Source organism: Schistocerca nitens, chromosome 6 (genome assembly GCF_023898315.1).
Source record: "Schistocerca nitens isolate TAMUIC-IGC-003100 chromosome 6, iqSchNite1.1, whole genome shotgun sequence".
NCBI lineage: Eukaryota > Metazoa > Arthropoda > Insecta > Orthoptera > Acrididae > Schistocerca > Schistocerca nitens.
The window spans coordinates 704256768-704278148 of record NC_064619.1 but is presented as its reverse complement, the minus strand read 5'-3'; the positions used below and the strand labels follow the sequence as shown (position 1 = coordinate 704278148).

General features: G+C 44.5%; 1 protein-coding gene across 1 annotated transcript in view; it reads right to left on the bottom strand.

The window, feature by feature from the left end:
• Positions 1-21381, bottom strand: part of LOC126262990 (protein VAC14 homolog) — a 150080-nt gene that overhangs the window by 121193 nt on the left and 7506 nt on the right. Inside the window, exon 3 of the mRNA XM_049959942.1 lies at positions 8310-8543. Within this exon, the coding sequence (XP_049815899.1) occupies positions 8310-8543 (234 nt within the window). The remainder of the gene's footprint in view (positions 1-8309; positions 8544-21381) is intronic.

The window sequence follows — 21381 nt, the reverse complement described above, 5'->3', positions numbered from 1 at the left end:
CCGACATGGCCAGGAATCCACATAAAGCTAACCGGAGAACCGACGTCCACCAGCTGCTGAAGAGAGCGTTGGATCCGGTGCACGAAAGGGTGAACCGGGTACGGATCACCGAGGCTCTGGATAGCGCTCAGGGAATCGGAGCAGATGACAGATGCAGAATGTCGGTGGCGGCAGATGTAAAGGACAGCCTGGTAGAGGGCAAAGAGCTCAGCTGTGAAGACGGAACAATGGCCATGGAGCCGATATTGGAAACTTTGTGCCCCGACAATAAAAGAACACCCGACCCTGTCATTGGTCTTAGAGCCATCTGTATAAATGAAGGTCGTATTAATGAACTTCGAACGAAGTTCGACAAAACGGGAGTGGTAGACTGAATCGGGGGTAACCTCCTTCGGGAGTGAGCAGAGGTCAAGGTGGACGCGAACCTGAGCCTGGAGCCAAGGTGGTGTGTGGCTCTCGCCCACTCGAAAGGTGGCAGGGAGTGAAAAATGAAGGTGTTGAAGGAGGCGACGAAAGCGAACTCCAGGGGGTAGCAGGGCGGAGACATACAACCCGTATTGACTGTCGAGAGAGTCATCAAAAAAGGAACGATAAGATGGGTGGTCAGGCATTGCCAGTAGCCGACAGGCATACCGACAAAGCAGTATATCGCGCCGGTAGGTGAGTGGCAACTCACCAGCGTCAGCATGAAGACTCTCGACGGGACTAGTATAAAACGCTCCGATCGCAAGTCGTAAACCCCGATGTTGTATGGAGTTGAGGCGGCGTAAGATGGATGGCCGTGCAGAGGAGTATACGAAGCTCCCATAATCCAGCTTGGAGCGGACGATCGACCGATATAGGCGAAGGAGGACGGTTCGATCCGCTCCCCACGACATACCACTGAGAACACGGAGGACATTGAGAGAACGGGTACAACGGGCAGCCAAATAAGACACATGTGGAGACCAACTAAGTTTCCTGTCAAATGTAAGACCTAAAAATTTTGTTGTCTCCACGAATGGGAGAGCAACGGGACCAAGTCGTAAAGACGGTGGGAGAAATTCTTTGTAGCGCCAGAAGTTAATACAGACCGTCTTCTCGGCAGAAAAACGGAAGCCATTGGCGACACTCCATGAGTAAAGACGGTCAAGAGAACGCTGAAGACAGCGCTCCAGGAAACACGTACGCTGCGCGCTGCAATAGATGGTAAAATCGTCCACGAAAAGGGAGCCTGATACATCAGCTGGGAGGCAATCCATTATTGGATTGATCGCTATGGCGAAGAGAGCGACGCTCAAAACTGAGCCCTGTGGTACCCCATTCTCCTGGCGAAAGGTGTCTGACAGGACAGAACCCACACGTACCCTGAACTGTCGATCCATTAAAAAGGAACGAATAAAAAGAGGGAGGCGACCGCGAAGACCCCATGTATGCATGGTGCGGAGAATGCCCGCCCTCCAACAGGTGTCGTAAGCCTTCTCCAAATCAAAGAACACAGCCGCGGTCGGGCGCTTCCGCAAGAAGTTATTCATAATGAAGGTCGACAAGGTAACCAGATGGTCAACAGCAGACCGGCGCCTACGAAATCCACATTGTACATTGGTAAGTAGGCGTCGAGACTCGAGCAGCCAAACCAATCGAGAGTTAACCATTCGCTCCATCACTTTACAGACACAGCTGGTAAGCGAGATGGGTCGATAACTGGAGGGCAAGTGCTTGTCCTTCCCCGGCTTAGGAATCGGGACAACAATAGACTCGCGCCAGCATGCGGGAACATGTCCCTCAATCCAGATGCGATTGTAAGTACGAAGAAGAAAACCTTTACCCGCAGGAGAAAGGTTCTTCAGCATCTGAATATGAATAGAATCAGGCCCTGGAGCGGAGGACCGTGATCGGCCAAGTGCGGTTTCGAGTTCCCGCATGGTGAATGGGGCATTATAACTTTCACGATTCGAGGAGCGGAAGTTAGGTGGCCTAGCCTCCTCTGCCTGTTTGCGGGGGAGGAAGGCAGGGTGGTAATGAGCGGAGCTCGAAACCTCTGCGAAAAAGCGGCCGAAGGCATTGGAGACAGCCTCAGGGGCCACAAGGACGTCATTCGTGACCGTCAAGCCAGAAACTGGTGAGTGGACCTTAGTGCCAGATAGCCGGCGCAGGCTACCCCAGACAACAGAAGAAGGAGTAAAACTGTTGAAGGTGCTTGTGAAAGCAGCCCAGCTGGCTTTCTTGCTTTCTTTAATAATACGACGACACTGTGCACGTAATCGTTTATAATTGACACAATTCGCCACTGTAGGGTGGCGTTTAAAGGCGCGTAAAGCACGTCGACGAGCACGTAGAGCGTCTCTACATGCTGCGGTCCACCAGGGGACCGGTACGCGACATGGAGAAGAAGTAGGGTGAGGGATGGAATATTCAGCAGCAGAGAGAATGACTTCCGTGAGGTGTGCGACCTGACTATCGCAGCTTGGGAATGTTTGATCCTGAAAGGTCGCCCTTGAAGAGAAGAGCCCCCAGTCTGCTTTGGAGATGTTCCAACTAGATGAGCACGGAGAGGGGGTATGCTGCAGGAGATGGATAACACACGGGAAGTGGTCGCTCGAATATGTATCAGAAAGAGCATACCACTCGAACCGACGTGCAAGTTGGGGAGTACATATAGAGAGATCTAAATGGGAATAGGTGTGAGATGTATCCGAAAGAAAAGTAGGGGCGCCAGTATTGAGGCAGACGAGATTGAGCTGGTTGATAAGGTCTGCTAACAGGGAGCCCCTCGGGCAGGATGCTGGAGAGCCCCAAAGGGGATGGTGGGCATTGAAGTCTCCAGTTAACAAAAATGGTGCAGGTAGCTGAGCAATAAGTTGCATCATGTCTGCCCTGGTAACGGCAGATGACGATGGAGTGTAAACGGTACAAATGGAAAATGTAAAAGTGGGGAGAGTAATGCGGATGGCAACTGCCTGCAGGCCGGTGTGCAACATGATGGGATCGTAGTAAATATCATCCCGGACCAGCAACATAACCCCTCCATGAGCTGGGATACCTACCACAGGGGGTAGGTCAAAACGCACAGAGGTGTAGTGTGCCAAGGCAATTTGATCGCATGGGCGTAGCTTCGTTTCCTGGAGGGCTACGACGAGCGGACGGTGCAAGCGAAGCAGCAACTTCAAGTCCTCTCGGTTGGAGCGAATGCTGCGAATATTCCAGTGAATAAGTGCCATCGTAAGAAAAAAGGAAGATGAAAGAAGGGGTCACCTCGAAGGCCGCTGAGGGCCTGGCTTCGAGCGAGCACTGCCGCCGCTATCAGTAGGCGGACAGTCATCGTCCATTGGGTCTATAGGTTCATCGGCCATCTTGGGAAGATGGCCGGGAGGGGGAGCTTCCTCCGCCGGTGAACGGCCAGATGTTCGGCTACCAGCGGTGCGGCCAGGCGAAAGGGATGACGGCCTGGGGCGGCAACCGCTGGGTGGCGCAGGAGAAGAAATGCGCCGTGGCGGAGAAGGAGAACTGTGCTTCCTAGTAGCCTTCTTGGATGGTCGTTTGGTGGAAGTACCGGACGAAGGCTGGGAGGTCGAGGTACGTAGGAAGTCTGCACGGGACGGTTCCTTCTTGAAGGCCCGGGCATCTGACTTCTGGGTCTTCGTCTTAGCAGAAGCTGATGAAGGGGCTGGTGTCTGTGGGGTGATGGGACGAAGAGGAGACGTCGACCGCGCGATCTTAGCACTGGCCGAACGGACGACCGTGGTGCTGAAGGTCAGATCGCAGGTCTGGGTTGCCACCTCCCTGGTAGTCCGAGGAGAGGCGAGGACAGTACTGTATTTCCCCGCTGGGAGCAGCGTGGGCTTCCTACTAGCCAATAGCTTGCGAGCAGCCGAGGTGGACACTTTCTCTTTGACCCGAATTTCCTGGATACAGCGTTCTTCCTTATAGACAGGACAGTCGCGGGAGGATGCAGCATGGTCACCCTGACAGTTCACACAACGAGGAGACGGAGGTGGACAGTCACCCTCATGGGCATCCCTGCCACAAGTGACACATTTAGCCGCATTGCAACAAGATTGGCGAGTGTGATTGAAACGCTGACACTGGTAGCAGCGCGTAGGTGTCGGGACATAGGGGCGAACAGAAATAACCTCGTAGCCCACTTTGATGCGCGATGGCAGCTGAACACTATCGAAGGTCAAAAAAAGTGTCCGGGTCGGTACAAGGTCATTGTTGACCTTTTTCATGACCCTATGGACAACCGTCACGCCCTGCTCAGCGAGGAAAGATTGAATCTCCTCGTCAGTCAAACCGTCGAGGGATCTAGTGTAGACCACACCACGAGACGAATTCAAAGTTCGGTGAGCCTCCACCCGGACAGGGAATGTGTACAGGAGTGTGGCCCGAAGCAGTTTTTGTGCCTGAAAGGCGCTCTCAGTTTCGAGTAATAAGGTATCATTACGCAACCTGGTACAGGATTTGACAGATCCGGCTATGGCATCGACGCCCTTCTGGATAACGAAAGGGTTGACAGAGGAAAAATCCTTTCCGTCCTCAGATCGAGAAACGACGAGGAACTGTGGGGCAGGCGGTAGTACTTTTGTCACTGGTAGCTGGTCACGTTTCCGTTTTTGGGCAGAAGTCGAGAGAGATGGAGTGAAATCCATTGCGGAGAAATCCCCCACGATTGCCAGCGTCTCCGATGGTGCGCTCCTTCCTTGTGGGGACCCTCTCAGAGGGCACTCCCGCCTTAGGTGAATGTTTACACCTCAGGTCACACCTCCCGAGAAACAGACGGAGGGACCAATCGGCATGGTCAGAAGGTATCAGCTCAGGCAATCACCCCTCCCCGGGCCTGGCCTTTACCAGGGGGTACGCGCGTGCCTTACATGTCTACCCAGGGCGGGGAATTACGCGTTACCCCGTCACCGGCTACGCGTGCGAACGCGTGGGTCGGCCTTCAGGCGCGCACAGGGAGGAAGGAAGAAGAGGAAAAAGGAGAGAGAGAGAGAGAGAGAGAGAGAGAGAGAGAGAGAGAGAGAGAGAGAGAGAGAGAGAGGACAGTGTCTCAAACGCCGAGGCGGAGACCAGAGAAGGCAAGGAGAAGAAGGCAATGAGAAGGCAATGAGAAGGCAAGGAGAAGAAGGCAATGAGAAGGCAAGGAGAAGAAGGCAATGAGAAGAAGGCAATGAGAAGAAGGCAAGGAGAAGGCAAGGAGAAGAAGGCAAGGAGAAGAAGGCAAGGAGAAGAAGGCAATGAGAAGAAGGCAATGAGAAGGCAAGGAGATTATGCAGGGGAAAGAGTAAGGAAGACAGTGAGGTGGAGAAGAGCAAAGAAAGGAACCAACCAAAGAAAGGAAGAAACGAGAAGTGAAAAAGCAAAATGACCGCAAATAGAGGTCGTGGAACCGTCCGTCTCCGGACACAGGCGCTAACTACCCCCTTGAGGGGGAGGGACTCCTTTTAGTCGCCTCTTACGACAGGCAGGAATACCTCGGGCCTATTCTTACCCCGGACCCGCAGGGGGGGTTTGGTGGTGCACATTGGAGACACAGGGCTCGGCCGGGTGAGGGTATCACGTGGTGACGCCATCGAAGAGGACCTCCGAGCCGGTGAAGAAGAAGAAGACTGTTTGCCTTTGTTTGACTTCTTGGAGCCTTTCCGATTTGCAGAGGAAGACTCAGATGTTGGCTGACTGGAGGGAGGTACGAAGTCTTCATGGAAGTATTCCTTCTGTCCTTTCCAGCCTGCCAATTGTGTACATAGTGACTTCGCCTCATGAGGCAAAAGTTTGCCTATTTGATTCTCTGATGCCTTCACTATTTCATCTCTTACACCTACCCATTTGTCTTCTACAGTATTCCCTCCCCCTGCTTCAGTCAATCACCACCTAATTCTCCCTTTGAAACTCTCAACTAAATTTGGTTCTTTCAATTTGTCCAGGACCCACCTCCATAACTTCCCATCGTTCTGTAATTCAGTTACGTGCAGTTTATAACCAATAAATTATCGTCAGAGTCTACATCTGCCTCGGGAAATGTTTTGCAATATCTCTGTCTTGGCATTATACACTGAAGAGCCAAAGAAACTGGTACACCTGCCTAATATCATGTAGGGGCCCCCCCCACAAGCACGCAGAAGTGCCGCAACACGACGTGGCATGGACTTGACTATGAAGTAGTGCTAGTTCGGTGGCTAGCAGAACTGTTTAAACTCTGAAGAGTGTTCCTGGAGCCACTCTACAGCAATCCTGGACGTGTGGGGTGTCACATCATCCTGCTCGAATTGCCCACGTCAGTCAGAATGCATGCAGGTGGTCAGACAGAATGCTTGTGTGTCACCTGTCAGAGTTTTATCTAGACGTATCAGGGTTCCCACATCACTCCAACTGCACACGCCCCGCACCATTACAGAGCCTCCACCAGCTTTAACAGTCCCCTGCTGACATTCAGGGTCCATGGATTCATGAGGTCTCCATACCCATACACTCAATACAATTTGAAACTAGACTCGTCCGACCGTACAACATGTTTCCAATCATCAACAGTCCAATGTCGGTGTTGATGGATCCAGATGAGATGTAAAGCTTTGTGTTGTGCTGTCATCAAGGGTACACACGGGGACTTTGGCTCCAAAAGCCCATATTAATGGTGTTGCATTGCATTGTTCACACCCTGACACATGCTGATGGCCCAGCATTGAAATCTGCAGCAATTTGCAGAAGGATTGCACTTCTATCACACTGAATGATTCTTTTCAGTCATCATTGGTCCCGTTCTTGCAGGATCTTTTTCCTGCTGCAGTGATGTTGGAGACTTAATGTTTTTCCGAGTTCCTGATATTCATGATACAATCACATGAAATGGTTGTACGGGAAAGTGCCCACTTCATCACTATCTCAGACATGTTGTGCCCTTTCACTAGTGCGCCGACTATAACATCACGTTCAAACTCACTTAAATCTTGATAACCTGCCATTATAGCAGCAGTGACAAATCTAACAACTGTAACAGACACTTGTTGTCTTATATAGGCATTGCTGACAGCAGCACTTTATTCTGCTTGTTTACATATCTCTGTATTTGAATATGCAGGCCTATACTAGTTCATTTGGTGCTTCAGTGTACAATCTATCCAAAACCTTCTGGTGTCTCCAGATCTCCTCCAAGTATACAGCTTTCTTTCATGATTCATAAGCCAAATGTTTATGATGATTGAATTGTGTTCCAAGCAAAATTCTATCAGGTAGCTTCCCCTTTCACTCCTTTCTCGCAGTCTATTTCCAGTATTAATTTTCCTTCCCTTCTTTTTTTCTACAACTGAATTCCAGTCCCCCCATCACAAATTTTCATTTCCCTTAACTATATGAATAACTACTTTTATCCTTACATCATACATACATTCTATCTCTTCTTCCTCTGCAAACTATTGTGCATATAAAATTGTACTATTATGGTGTGTGTGTTGGCTTTGTGTCTGTCTTGGCTACAATAATGTATTCATTATGCTGTTCACAGAAGCTTACCCATATTATTATTTTCTTACTCATTATTAGACCCACTCCTGGATTATTCCCATTGAGGTTTTTTTGTTGATAACTCTGTACTCACTTAACCAGAATTTCTGTTTTTCCTGCCATTGCACTTCATCAGTTCTCACTATATCGCACTTCAACTTAGCCATCTCTCTTTTTTAAATTATCTACTCTACCTACCTGTTTAAGGGGTTTAATATTCCCACTCTGACATGTAGAATACCAGTCTTGCTTTTACTGCTAATAACATACACTTGAGTACCCCCTACCAAGAGACATAAACAGGGGACTATTTTACATCAGGAATATTATACTGAAGACGGTATCATGACATATAAGACACACAGTAGAGCTACATGCCACAGAGAAAAATAACGGCTGTAGTTTCCCTTGGTTTCAACTGTTCACAGCATCTGAGCAAGGCCTTCTGGATAATGGTACAAGGCCAGAACAGTCAGTCATTCAGACTGTTGTCCCTGCAACTACTCAAAAGACTGCTGTACTCGTCAGGAATCAAAGGTTAGTCTGGCCTCTTCACAGATTGTGGTTGCATCTATGGTACAGAAATCTGTATCGTTGAGGCATGCAAGCTACCCCACTTCGGCAAGGTCCATGGTTCATTGTATGTGCATATCACATTCACTGCTTAATGAATACAATGAAACAAAAATAATTGATTACTATGGAAAAGAGGTATTCTATACCTCCTGCTTACTTTCTCCTTACTATTACAGAATCACCTGGCAGGAAATGTATAAAGAACTACAGATGTCCCCAAATAACACACAAATAAATTAATTTGGAATATTGCTTACCTTCATAAGTCTGTCCAACAGTTCTGATCCATTCTTCACATTTTGGTCTGGATCAGCTGCTAGCTTACTGAGAGCACTAAAAATGTCAGAGAAATAGATAAGAACTGAACCTCGAGCCACTTTGACAACATTGTATAATGATTCACAGGCATAGTAACGCACTCTCAGATCTGAGTCAGTGAAGCAGGCCAATATTGGATACACCAGTTCTTTCGTGTACAGACCACAATCTTGCTGCAAATAAAAAAGAAGAGACAATTATAGAATTGGCAGCATTTACTACCATAGAAGCAGAATAAAAAAATTATGTAAGTTAAGACAGATGTAGCTGGTAAAGTTTGCAAATCTCAAGATTAGTAGATATGTAAATAGTTGTACAAAACACAGAAGTGCCACTGATTCATTTACTTTTTTTTTCCGGAACCAAATTCTGTTTCATTCTTACACTTGGATCCAGTTAGTTGGAAATGTGAAATTTCACTTATTTAATAACTTGTAGGCAAGAAAATACTTCACACAGATTGTCCAAAGCAAATATGTCCACAAAATGAGCAATGAAAATGGCACAGAAAGTTGAAAATATGATGATGAATATTAAGAACCAAAAATGAAGAAAGGTATATTATACAAGATCATTAAGATAAGCTGTTCATCTTGTTTCCTGATCAGTTTAAGATATAATTTTGTTTCCACCCAAAAGAATGATGAAAATTTCTCACTAACATTCATATAGCTATATTACTTGCAGAGATCAGAATCAACTTCATTTTTTCAGGTGGAACTATAGTAATTTCTGCTGCTAGTTTCATAGTTCTAAATCATACAGATTCAACGGCATATCTCTTTACAAAATCTGATTAGTTTTAGAGAAATTATAATAAGAGTTATCTGTTTTATACACGAAACTGATCTGCGTCTTATGAGGATGTTATACAAAACTGTTGTACCAGGCTGGTGGGGCACTCCAGCCTAACAGTGTCAAGCGAATGTATTTACAAAAGCAGAAAAGATGAGAAAAATTAAATTTAGAAATTGTTCTAAAACACTTGGCAACATATGCCTAGACCGGCACATCAACCAGAAGGCAAAGGATATGGTATCTAAGGATGATTCACCAGTTAACTATGATAACAGTTCTGCTCATATTTCTGCCAATTCCCTTGAAAGAAAGGAGCATGATAAAAAATGAAAGGATTTGTAAAACACAGAATCGAAGAGTAGAGAATGTTTAATAACAGCTTTGAGCTAAGAATTTAATATCAAGATACACACTGTGGAGCAGGAAATGGTGGGAGTGGAAAATGGCTGGAGGTTTTGTCGGTGTAAATCCGTAACAGTGTTTAAAGAAATGTATTAATCAATTTCAACAACTATGAGCAAACACACAAGATGACACAAACTAAGCAGTCAGTGCTAAATTATCAAAATCCAAAAACCTGATATCTCTCATGATAAAGCACACGATATAATTATCTACTACCCCTTTCTATTTCTTCAACCTTACAAGGTCTGTTAGAAAAATGTCCAACCCCCCCCCCCCCACTCACTCACTCTCTCTCTCCTCTCCCCCCCCCTCTCCCTCTCCCCCCCCCCCTCCCTCCCTCCTTTAATTTTCTTTTCTTGAGTGAGAATCTGATGGATTTGAATCTAGCATGCTTGCATAAGCTGATCTTGAACCTTCACATGCATGTGCGAATTTTTTCCTGCCTGTCGACAGTCAGTTGCTGGCATACAGCAGTTGAGTGCTCATGTTGGTTTTTCATTCCAAGGGAAATGTCGGAATGACTGGGGCACCGCTATTGCATCAAATTTTCCCTGAAACTGAGTGACAGGCAGGTGTAAACCATTCAGAAGAATCAGACAACTTTTGGTGACAATGATATGGGCATCACATAGATTAAGGAGTGGTACAACCAGTTTAAAGACAGCTGCACATTGCTGGAGAGCGAGCTGTGCTCCTGTTGGCCATCAACATGCTGAAATGACCAGGTCATTGCCAAAGTGAACACTGTGGTGATGTGGGACTGTCGTGTGACCATCAGGGAAATTGCAGAAGAGGTAGGCATCAGCACTTTCCATTGTGACTGAAGGTTTGGTCATGAAGAGAGTGTAAGCTGCTGATGGCAGAGCAACAGCAACTTTGCGTTGAAGTCTCACAGGACAAGCTGGGTGCCACAGTGATTCTGACTTTGTGAACACTGTAATCACTGGTAGAGATTCCTGAGTGTATGGGTATGACACAGAAACCCAATCCCAGTCATCACAGTGGAAGCATTCCTCGTCACCAAGACCAAAGAACGCCCATCAACTGCGCAGCCACATCAAAGTGATGCTGACTGCTTTCTATGAGTGCCACTGCGTGGTACACAATGAGTATGCACCACAGGGTCAATCTACCACTAAAGAGTATTACAGGGATGTCCTCCATTGCCTATGTGATGGTGTATGGGACAAGAGACCAGACTTGCAGTCAACAGGATACTGGCACCTGAATCACAACAATTCTCCAGCACATTCCTTGCACCTGATTCAGACATTTTTGGCAAAAACCAGATTCCTGTGCTTCAACAGGCTCCTTACTCTTCTGATATGGGACCTTGCAACTTCTGGCTGTTCCCCAAATTCAAGAGCTCACTGAAAGGAACATCATTTCAGACAAGAGAGGACATAGTGGCAGCAAGGCCAGCCAAGCTAAACTCCATTCTGAAAGAGGCTTTTTCAGCATGCTTCCAACAATGGTGGCACCACTGGGAGAAGTGTGTAGAGTCCCAAGTGAATTACTCTGAGGGTGATTAGGTGTCCACTGCTCTAGGTAAGCCAGTTTTTTTCCCGGCTAAAGGTCAGACGCTTTTCTAAGAGACGTCATACAATAAATGAGGCACAAAATAATACACCACAAATAATACAACAAAAGTAAAATAGATAAAGAAAGCACGCAATAATCAACCTTTTCCCAGGACAAAAATCTGAAATACACCCAACCAAAAACTGACACTAACTAATACTAAATGCGCAGTTAACAAGAGAACAGAATGTAGTAATAAAACACACCAAAACAGCTTAAACTTGGCTACACAAAATAAATGAAAACAACAGGATGGTGACAGTCAGTACAGACAATACAATTACAAAATACAGGTTCTCAACTTATACACTACATCCCACTACGGTCTCACTATAATTACAATGCGATCCCTTTCATGACAAATTGGCCAAGCCAGACACAGTTGTCTTCACTACAAAGATTACACAGATCACAACTGGCATAATCTCCTTTAACTATCTTAGTCAAACAACACTAACTACTGCAACTTGAATCTGGCTTTGCCTTATTCCCTGGATCCACAAAGCAAGCACTGTCTGCTGCTCCACCATAGTCAGTGGCCCATGTACACAGCAAGCCACCACAAGTCCACACTGCAAATCTATCAGGCTGCCACACTGCTTTGCCCCGCGACTTCCTCCTTCATCTCATACAGCTGGTTGCTCTCTTAGAAAGTTGCTACCTGTCTTCAAATACTGCTGACTGTCTTGATACTCTTTTGTTTCACAGAGTATCCACCTGATGACAGCAGATTCCCCGTCATTTATCTACATGGCGGTGCTATCACTGGCCGACTAACTGGGCCAGTCACGCCAGGACATAAACAAGCTCAGTTGATGTGCTGTACACAAACTCATCTCTTCCGCTGTCCATGAACCCTTGATGCCAGTTCCAAGTTGGTGTTGCTGGTTCACTCCCATATACCGGATTCCTCGTTGTAATAGCATGCTGCTCCATGTCCTGCCATGCAGCTGCAGAGCAACTATATTGCTCTTGCTGGTGTGTTCTGCTGTGGCAGAAGTCAGCCCCAGAGATGGTGCCCACAGCAGGCAGGAATATGAATGAATCTTTAAATTACCGCACGACACTTACAATCCAAAATTACATCAGCAATGACAACAAAATGGAAATCACAAAAGGATGTGGTTATAAAAACTTTCTTAAAACTACATTTATATCATCAAGTGTTTGAAATGACCACTGTCTATTGCCATACATGTTTGCAGTTGCTGGCACAATGACTTCTGTATAGACCGAACAGGTTCCTTTAATATAATTAGGCACACTGCAAAAATGCTGTTTTAAATCCTCTTGGGTTGTTGGAACTTGTACATAGCTTTTATCTTTGAGTTTACCCCAGAGAAAAATTTACAGTGGTGTCAAATTAAGCCCATATGCTGACCAATTGATGCCTTCACGTATTATCCAGAGATCACTAGACCTGTATGAATATTCACCTAACCATAGGTGAGTAGTGAGCCAGGCACCTGTTGAGTTGGTGCCACATACATCTACATATTTCAAGTGATGTTACCTCTAGGATAGCCAGCAGCACTTTGGCAAGAAGTTATATGTATCGTTAAGCTTTTAAGGTTTTTCCTATTAAGTAAGGACCAATTATGCAGTCTCCACTAATTCTGGACCAAACATACACACCTCACTACCTCTGATATTCAACCTGTTTCAGCACTGAGGATTCTCAATAGCCTAATAACACACATTTCTTATGCACTGATTTGTAAAGGTAGCTCCATCGGTAAAGAGAATTCTTTGAAGAAAGAATCTATTGTCCTAATGTCACATTAGAAACCGAGTGACAGAATCCACATATCTTCTGCAAATGCATTGGTTTATTTGCAGGTGAAATGACATATGATACAGTTTGAAGCTGTCTGCATGCAAAATGTGTACAATGCTATGCTGACATATTCCAGAGACACTTGCAGCTTCTCCAGAGCTAACATATGGCTTATGAGTAACAGCAGTCAGAACATCTATTTTGATCATTCTGCTCATGGCAGGCTTGCTCCTCACTCTCTATGTAGTATTCCATTGCCATTCTACATTCTCCATAAAATAGCAACATACACTTTTTATATTGTGTTTGAAAGACATTTACCTGTTATTTCAAATTACCTCAGCACTCCACACACAAAAATGATGCAGACAGAATGAAAGTTACATTTTCTTTGTTCACCTTTCATACCAGTATCATAGTGGTGCAATACTCTGTTTTCTATTTATATGGTGTGAGGTATTTCTTTATTTGGGTCTGAAATCATGGACTTCCGCATAAGCCTGCAATCAGCTTCATGTTCAAAACAGATAGTTCCTGAGCTCTAAATACTATGATTACTCAGACCAGTAATTAGATTTTGAAAAGTGAAATGCCACAGAATTTATCTTTTTTCAGAACTATGAGCCTGGCAACATAAATTACTACTGTTCCATTCAAATTAGCTAAGTTTTTACTGGCATCTCTGTTATTAACACAGCTATGACAAGAGATTGCATGTCATTTAGTGAGGACTCTTTCACAATTCATCTGAGTGAAAATGGAACTACAATATCTTAAATGGCTCTGGAAGTATTTGAGCTGACTCATCCTGCACAACAGATAATTTTGGTCTCCAGAGTTAGTACAGATGATGTATAAGATGATATTAACATTCACCTAACAGAAGTAGGACCAGTGTAAGTAACTGGATAAATTAAGTAAAAGGCTCAATTCTGCCTGCCTTGCACAGCAGAAATCTCATGCACTATGTTGACTGGCAGGCAAAATTGCGACCATACTTTCACTCAATTCTATCCTATGCCGAAGACTTCTGGGGCAGTGCAGCTAAGGTGAAAGAAGTGTTTATTCTATAGAAGTGTACAATAAGAATATTGTGTAAGTTTGTAACTGAGCATCTTGCAGAAGCCTGTCCAGTGTCCTAGGGATTCTTACTCTTACCAGCCAATACTCATACTTGCTAGTGGTATTCATGGTTAATATTAGATGAATTTAGAATGAAAGCAGCAATCCACAATACTACTATCAGAAATAACTCCCATGTAGACTATGTATTCCTCTCTGTGGTTCAGAATGTAGCTTTATATTCTGAGACAAAAGCCTAGAACAGGCTGCCAGCAGATAGCAGGCAGGAAACTGAAAATCTCCAAACAGAATACTTCTTTAGCCACTCCCAAAATGTATCTGAATACATGAACTGTGATACTTAATTCTGTCCAACTCAAATACCTGTACCAGACAGTATAAAATCAGCCAACAGCTGTCGGTATAAAGCTAAAATGCTCTGTTTGAAGAATTAGATAATAGAAGCTTTTCTTTTGTAGTATAGAAGGAGCTGCAGTGGCTTTTTTTCAAAGCAGCTGCTCCCCCCCCCCCCCCTCTCTCTCCTTCCTGATGGGACTGATGGAACACGATGTATGAATGAGTGAATTTGCAATACAGAATAGCATGAAATTTCCCAGTAGTCAATGCTTACCGGTGTCCACACTGAATATGAATGATCACATTTGGTAACACACACAAAGCCTTGCTTGTTAAATTACATTATAATGAAGTCCTCCATACCATAGGACAATTATATTGGACCATCATTTTTTAAAAGACATGAATGACTTTAACATAACTGTACAGACCATCCATGGTTAGCACATGTAGTACCTGCATCAATAAAAATATTTACAACTGCATGTAAGAGAGAAAATATTCCTAGCACAGTTTCTTATTGGTTGACTCTTACATAGAACATTACAGTACCAGTCACTTTTTACAAAGCTATTTATTTATTTAAACTGCAGCGTTACCGGTTTCGAACTGACAGGTTCATCTTCAGATGGCTAGTTCACATTTTACAGTATATTTCATCTTTTGTTTCCCCAACTGATGAAACTTCCTTGGGGTAGTGGTGCCCTACAACCAAAACAAGATGTGAGACAATATCTTTTTAACGATAATGATTTCAAGTGATGTAAACAAATTATTATTATTATTAAAGGGAAGATGTTTTGGTTACTTACGATGAAGAATCCATGCCGTATGTTCCAGTGCAGGTTGCTTATCTTGGAACACCGAAAACAGTATAATGCACTTTTTTGTCTATAAATATACACATACTGTAAAGCACCACTCACACACTGAGAAGTTTCATCACACGGAGGTATGTATACAAAGACGGCGATATTACAACCATAACAATGCCAAAGATTTCCACGCTCAGAGATATTTCATTATCTACATCTACATTCATACTCCACAAGCCAACTGACGGTGTGTGGCGGAGGGTACCTTGAGTACCTCTATTGGTTCCCCTTCTATTTCAGTCTCGTATTGTTCGTGGAAAGAAAGATTGTTGGTATTTGTCTGTGTGGGTTCTAATCTCTGCGATTTTGATGGTCTCTTCATAAGATATACGTAGGAGGGAGCAATCTACTGCTTGACTCCTCGGTGAAGGTATGTTCTCGAAACTTCAACAAAAGCCCGTACCGAGCTACTGAGCGTCTCTCTTGCAGAGTCTTCCACTGGAGTTCATCTATCATCTCCATAACACTTTTGCGATTACTAAATGATCCTGTAACGAAGCGCGCTGCTCTCCGTTGGATCTTCTCTATCTCTTCTATCAACCCTATCTGGGACGGATCCCACACTGGTGAGCAGTATTCAAGCAGTGGGCAAACAAGTGGACTGTAACCTACTTCCTTTGTTTTCAGACTGCATTTCCTCTAAGATTCTTCCAATGAATCTCAGTCTGGCATCTGCATTACTGACGATTAATTTTGTATGGTCATTCCATTGTAAATCACTCCTAATACCTACTCGCAGATAACTTATGAAAATAACTGCTTCCAGTTGCTGACCTGTTATATTGTAGCTAAATGATAAAGTATCTTTCCTTCTATGCATTCGCAGAACATTACAATTGTCTACATTGAGATTCAATTGCCATTCCCTGCAACATGCGTCAATTCGTTGCAGATCCTCCAGTATTTGAGTACAATTTTCCATTGTTACAACCTCTGGATATACTACAGCATCATCCACAAAAAGCCTCAGTGAACTTCCGATGTTATCCACAAGGTCATTTATATATATTGTGAATAGCAACGGTCCTACGATACTCCCCTGCGGCACACCTGAAATCACTCTTACTTCGGGAAGACTTCTCTCCATTGAGAATGTCATGCTGTGTTCTGTTATCTAGGAACTCTTCAATCCAATCACACAATTGGTCTGATAGTCCATATGCTCTTACTTTTTTCATTAAACGACTGTGGGGAACTGTATCAAACACCTTGCGGAAGGCAAGGAACATGGCCTCTACCTTGGAACCCATGTCTATGGCCCTCTGAGTTATGTACATGTATGTTACAGTAGAAACTTACAAATAGCTAATGTTACATTACTTACTATTTACATTGAAAGAGAACTGATTAAAATGAAGATGAACATATAAAGCAGTCAGTTCTAAAGTGTTACTGCAGTGATATTATGTAAATAATATGCTATACATGGGAACAATAGTAAATGATAAGTGCCAGATTTACATAAATAAATATTACAGCTACGGACATATTATGGCATTTATCGATAGCACAGTAAATGGGTTGGGACGGATGTGCATATATAAATATTACATTTAATAGTTCTTTGACTTTAAATTGGAAAGCATGTTAGCCAATGCAGCCTTTCTTCAAAATTTCCTCCATCTGCTTTCCAATTTAAAGTAAAAAACTATGAAATGTAATACTTACATATGCACAGCCATCCCAACCCATTTACTGTGCTTTCATTTACTGTGCTTTCAATAAATGCCATAATATGTCCATGGTTGTAATATTTATTTATGTACATCTGGCACTTAAAACAGTTACTACTGTTACACAGTATAGCACAATATTTACGTAATATCACTGCAGTAACACTTTATAACTGACAGCTCTATTTGTTCATCTTAATTTGAATCAGTTCTCTTTCAATGTAAATAGTAAGTAATATAACATTAGCAGTTTGTAAATTTCTACTGTCACATACGTGTACATAATGAAATATCTCTGAGAGTGGAAGTCTGTGGCATTGTTATGGTTGTAATATCACCATCTTTGTATACATACATCCGTGTGCTGAAACTTCTTTGTGTGTGTGTGTGTGTGTGTGTGTGTGTGTGTGTGTGTGTGTGTGTGTGTGTGTGTGCGCGCGCGCGCGCGCGCGCGCATGCATATTTATAGACAAAAAAGTGCATTACACTGTTTTCAGTGCTGCTAGATGATAAGCAGCCTGCACTGGAACATAATGGCATGAATCTTTCATCGTAAGTAACTGAAACATCTTCCCTTTAATAATAATAAGTTGTTTACATTACTCAAAATCGTTGAGAGGCACAATTACAGTTGAAAAGACATTGTCTCACATCTTGTTTTGGTTATAGGGCACCATCACCCCAAAGAAGTTTAGTCAGTTGGGGAAACAAAAGATGAAATCTAATGTAAAATGTGAACTAGCTGTCTGAAGATGAACCTGTTGGTTTGAAACTGGTCATGGCTCTGTTTAAATAAATAAATAGCACTGTAAAAAATGCCTGGTTGCTGTAATATTCTAAGAGCCAACCCACATTTTGTACACAGCTACGGGCTCAAAATGTCAGTTTTTGACAAAATAACACATTTTCTTTCTGAAGTCTTGAGTTATGTACACCATCTGGAATAAGGAATTCAATGTGTAATTAAAATTGATACAAGTGAATGATGATCAGTCAACAATGCTCTGAATGACTATTACAGCAAGATTTCCATTTCTGGTGTGTGCTAGACAGAAACAGCCTCGTTCTTAATAAACATCCACCATGATTTTGTTTGGTACCTTGTCTTAGTTTATAAAACCTTTAGTTTGTTGGAATCCAAAACAGTATGTATGTAACTAGCAGCATTTAGATGGGTGCAGAATGCCAGATCTGCAGAAAAATCCAAATCTCCACACTTGCATGTCCTGCTACTGTCATATGTTGGGCTAAATCCATGTCATTGCCCCTCCCCCCTCCTCCCCCCTTCCCTCCCTCCGTCCCCATCATGGAAGGGGAAGGTCACAGTAGAGACAAGTGATGTTAAGACTGATGAACAATTAAGCTATATGAGTAGGAGAGAGATGATGATGATGGCTTTTCATTGTGTGTCCACTCATAGATTAAGGTAATTAATGCCCACAGAATCACAGTTTATTAATCAGATTTGTGAACTGCTTTTCTGGCAGATGCCATTTGTTAAATCTTAATGATAAATTTTGTTTAGTGGTTTAGCATAATTAAAAAATGATATATTTAAAAACTTCTACTTAAAATCTCACTGTACTAGAAATTTGAGAAAAGAATACTACAGATGAATGTAACTTTCTGACCACTTACTAAAACAATGAAGTAGCCAATCACACAGTAATACAGCCACAACAAAAACAGACAGTTTACATCAAACTTGCAGCAGTAATAATTTAACACCCAAACTCTTTTACCCACAGTTTCTGCCTCTCTTAATCCAACATTTCAGACTATATTTTATCTCCTTTAGCATGTGTATATCTTACCTTTTTCTTACTGAATTCTTTCACATGACGAAGGAACTACTTTAAGACTAATGCACCAAGAGTGCCGAACAGTTGCATTGATACACAGGCAACACCTCTCAGGCAGCAATGCAGGCATGTATTCTCGCATGCAAATGATCACAGAGGTGCTGAAAGGCATCCTGTTGTAGATTCTCCCAAGCATTTTGTGTCTTTTATTGCAATATGGCAATGGTTCTTGCAGGCCCTGGAGAATGAGTAAGTTCCTGCTTCATAATGTGCCACACATGTTAAGTTGGCTAGAGATCTGGTGACATGACTGGCCAGGGCAGTTTTCATACACCAAGAAGAGCACATTGCATCACAGCAGCTGTATATGGACGTGCACTGTCCTCCTGAAAAAGCACATCTCCTTGTTGATGAAATGGCAGGAGCATGAAGATAACAGCCTCTGCAATGTAGCAGGCAATGGTTACTTTACCCTACAGGAACAACAAATGTGACAGCGAGTTGTAACTGACGGGCCACCACATCTTGAAGCCTGGGACTGGACCTGTGTGTCATGGGTAAATGAACTCTACAGTATGCAGCTCACCAGCTCTGCAGGTGTACATCCACCACCTGCACACAAACAGAAACTGCTCTTATCACTAAAGACAACAGAGCGCCATACCTCTCTACAGCCAATTCTTTCATGACATCGGAGTAGACATACTTGGTGGTGTTCTGCCATCAGGGGTAGCCTGGCCACAGGTCCACGTGATTTTAATCCTGCGGCTAGCAAATGGTTCAATGGTTCCTGATGACACAGTACGTGCTACATTTTTTTTTTTTTTTTTGTGGTTTTAGGGCGCACAACGTCAACGGTCATTAGCGCCCAGACTACTTTAGGAATGCACCGCGAGTCACAAGTTTAAAACAGCAACAAAACGGAGAACACGATGAAAGACATACTGACAGGCATAGGATTAAAAAAGAAAACAGCATAATCAAATGTCCTTTGAGAGGGTTGTCAAATTGATAAAATGAAGAACGCGAGCAGCTGCTCGTGGGTCATCCGCTAAAATGGCTTCTACAGTACATGGCAGGCCAATATCGAGACGTAGGGTGTTAAAATTCGGACACGACGTTAAAATGTGGCGGACCGTCAGCAATTGCCCACATGGGCAGAACGGCGCCGGCGCAGCCGTCAGCAGATGGCGATGGCTGAACCGGCAGTGGCCAATTCGCAACCGGGCCAAAACTACCTCCTCCCGCCGAGAAGGGCGTGAGGAGGACGTCCAAGCCACGGGTAGAGCTTTCAAGGCCCGAAGCTTGTTGTCTGAAAGTGCAGCCCAATCGGCATGCCACAGCGAGACAATGCGCCGACAAATTACCCTGCTACAATCTGACGAAGGGACACCACAAGAAGCTGTCCGAGGCTGGAGGACCGCAGCCTTGGCCGCAGCATCTGCAGCTTCGTTCCCAGGGATACCGACATGGCCAGGAATCCACATAAAGCTAACCGGAGAACCGACGTCCACCAGCTGCTGAAGAGAGCGTTGGATCCGGTGCACGAAAGGGTGAACCGGGTACGGATCACCGAGGCTCTGGATAGCGCTCAGGGAATCGGAGCAGATGACATATGCAGAATGTCGGTGGCGCCAGATGTAAAGGACAGCCTGGTAGAGGGCAAAGAGCTCAGCTGTGAAGACCGAACAATGGCCATGGAGCCGATATTGGAAACTTTGTGCCCCGACAATAAAAGAACACCCGACCCCGTCATTGGTCTTAGAGCCATCTGTATAAATGAAGGTCGTATTAATGAACTTCGAACGAAGTTCGACAAAACGGGAGTGGTAGACTGAATCGGGGGTAACCTCCTTCGGGAGTGAGCAGAGGTCAAGGTGGACGCGAACCTGAGCCTGGAGCCAAGGTGGCGTGTGGCTCTCGCCCACTCGAAAGGTGGCAGGGAGTGAAAAATGAAGGTGTTGAAGGAGGCGACGAAAGCGAACTCCAGGGGGTAGCAGGGCGGAGACATACAACCCGTATTGACTGTCGAGAGAGTCATCAAAAAAGGAACGATAAGATGGGTGGTCAGGCATTGCCAGTAGCCGACAGGCATACCGACAAAGCAGTATATCGCGCCGGTAGGTGAGTGGCAACTCACCAGCGTCAGCATGAAGACTCTCGACGGGACTAGTATAAAACGCTCCGATCGCAAGTCGTAAACCCCGATGTTGTATGGAGTTGAGGCGGCGTAAGATGGATGGCCGTGCAGAGGAGTATACGAAGCTCCCATAATCCAGCTTGGAGCGGACGATCGACCGATATAGGCGAAGGAGGACGGTTCGATCCGCTCCCCACGACATACCACTGAGAACACGGAGGACATTGAGAGAACGGGTACAACGGGCAGCCAAATAAGACACATGTGGAGACCAACTAAGTTTCCTGTCAAATGTAAGACCTAAAAATTTTGTTGTCTCCACGAATGGGAGAGCAACGGGACCAAGTCGTAAAGACGGTGGGAGAAATTCTTTGTAGCGCCAGAAGTTAATACAGACCGTCTTCTCGGCAGAAAAACGGAAGCCATTGGCGACACTCCATGAGTAAAGACGGTCAAGAGAACGCTGAAGACAGCGCTCCAGGAAACACGTATGCTGCGCGCTGCAATAGATGGTAAAATCGTCTACGAAAAGGGAGCCTGA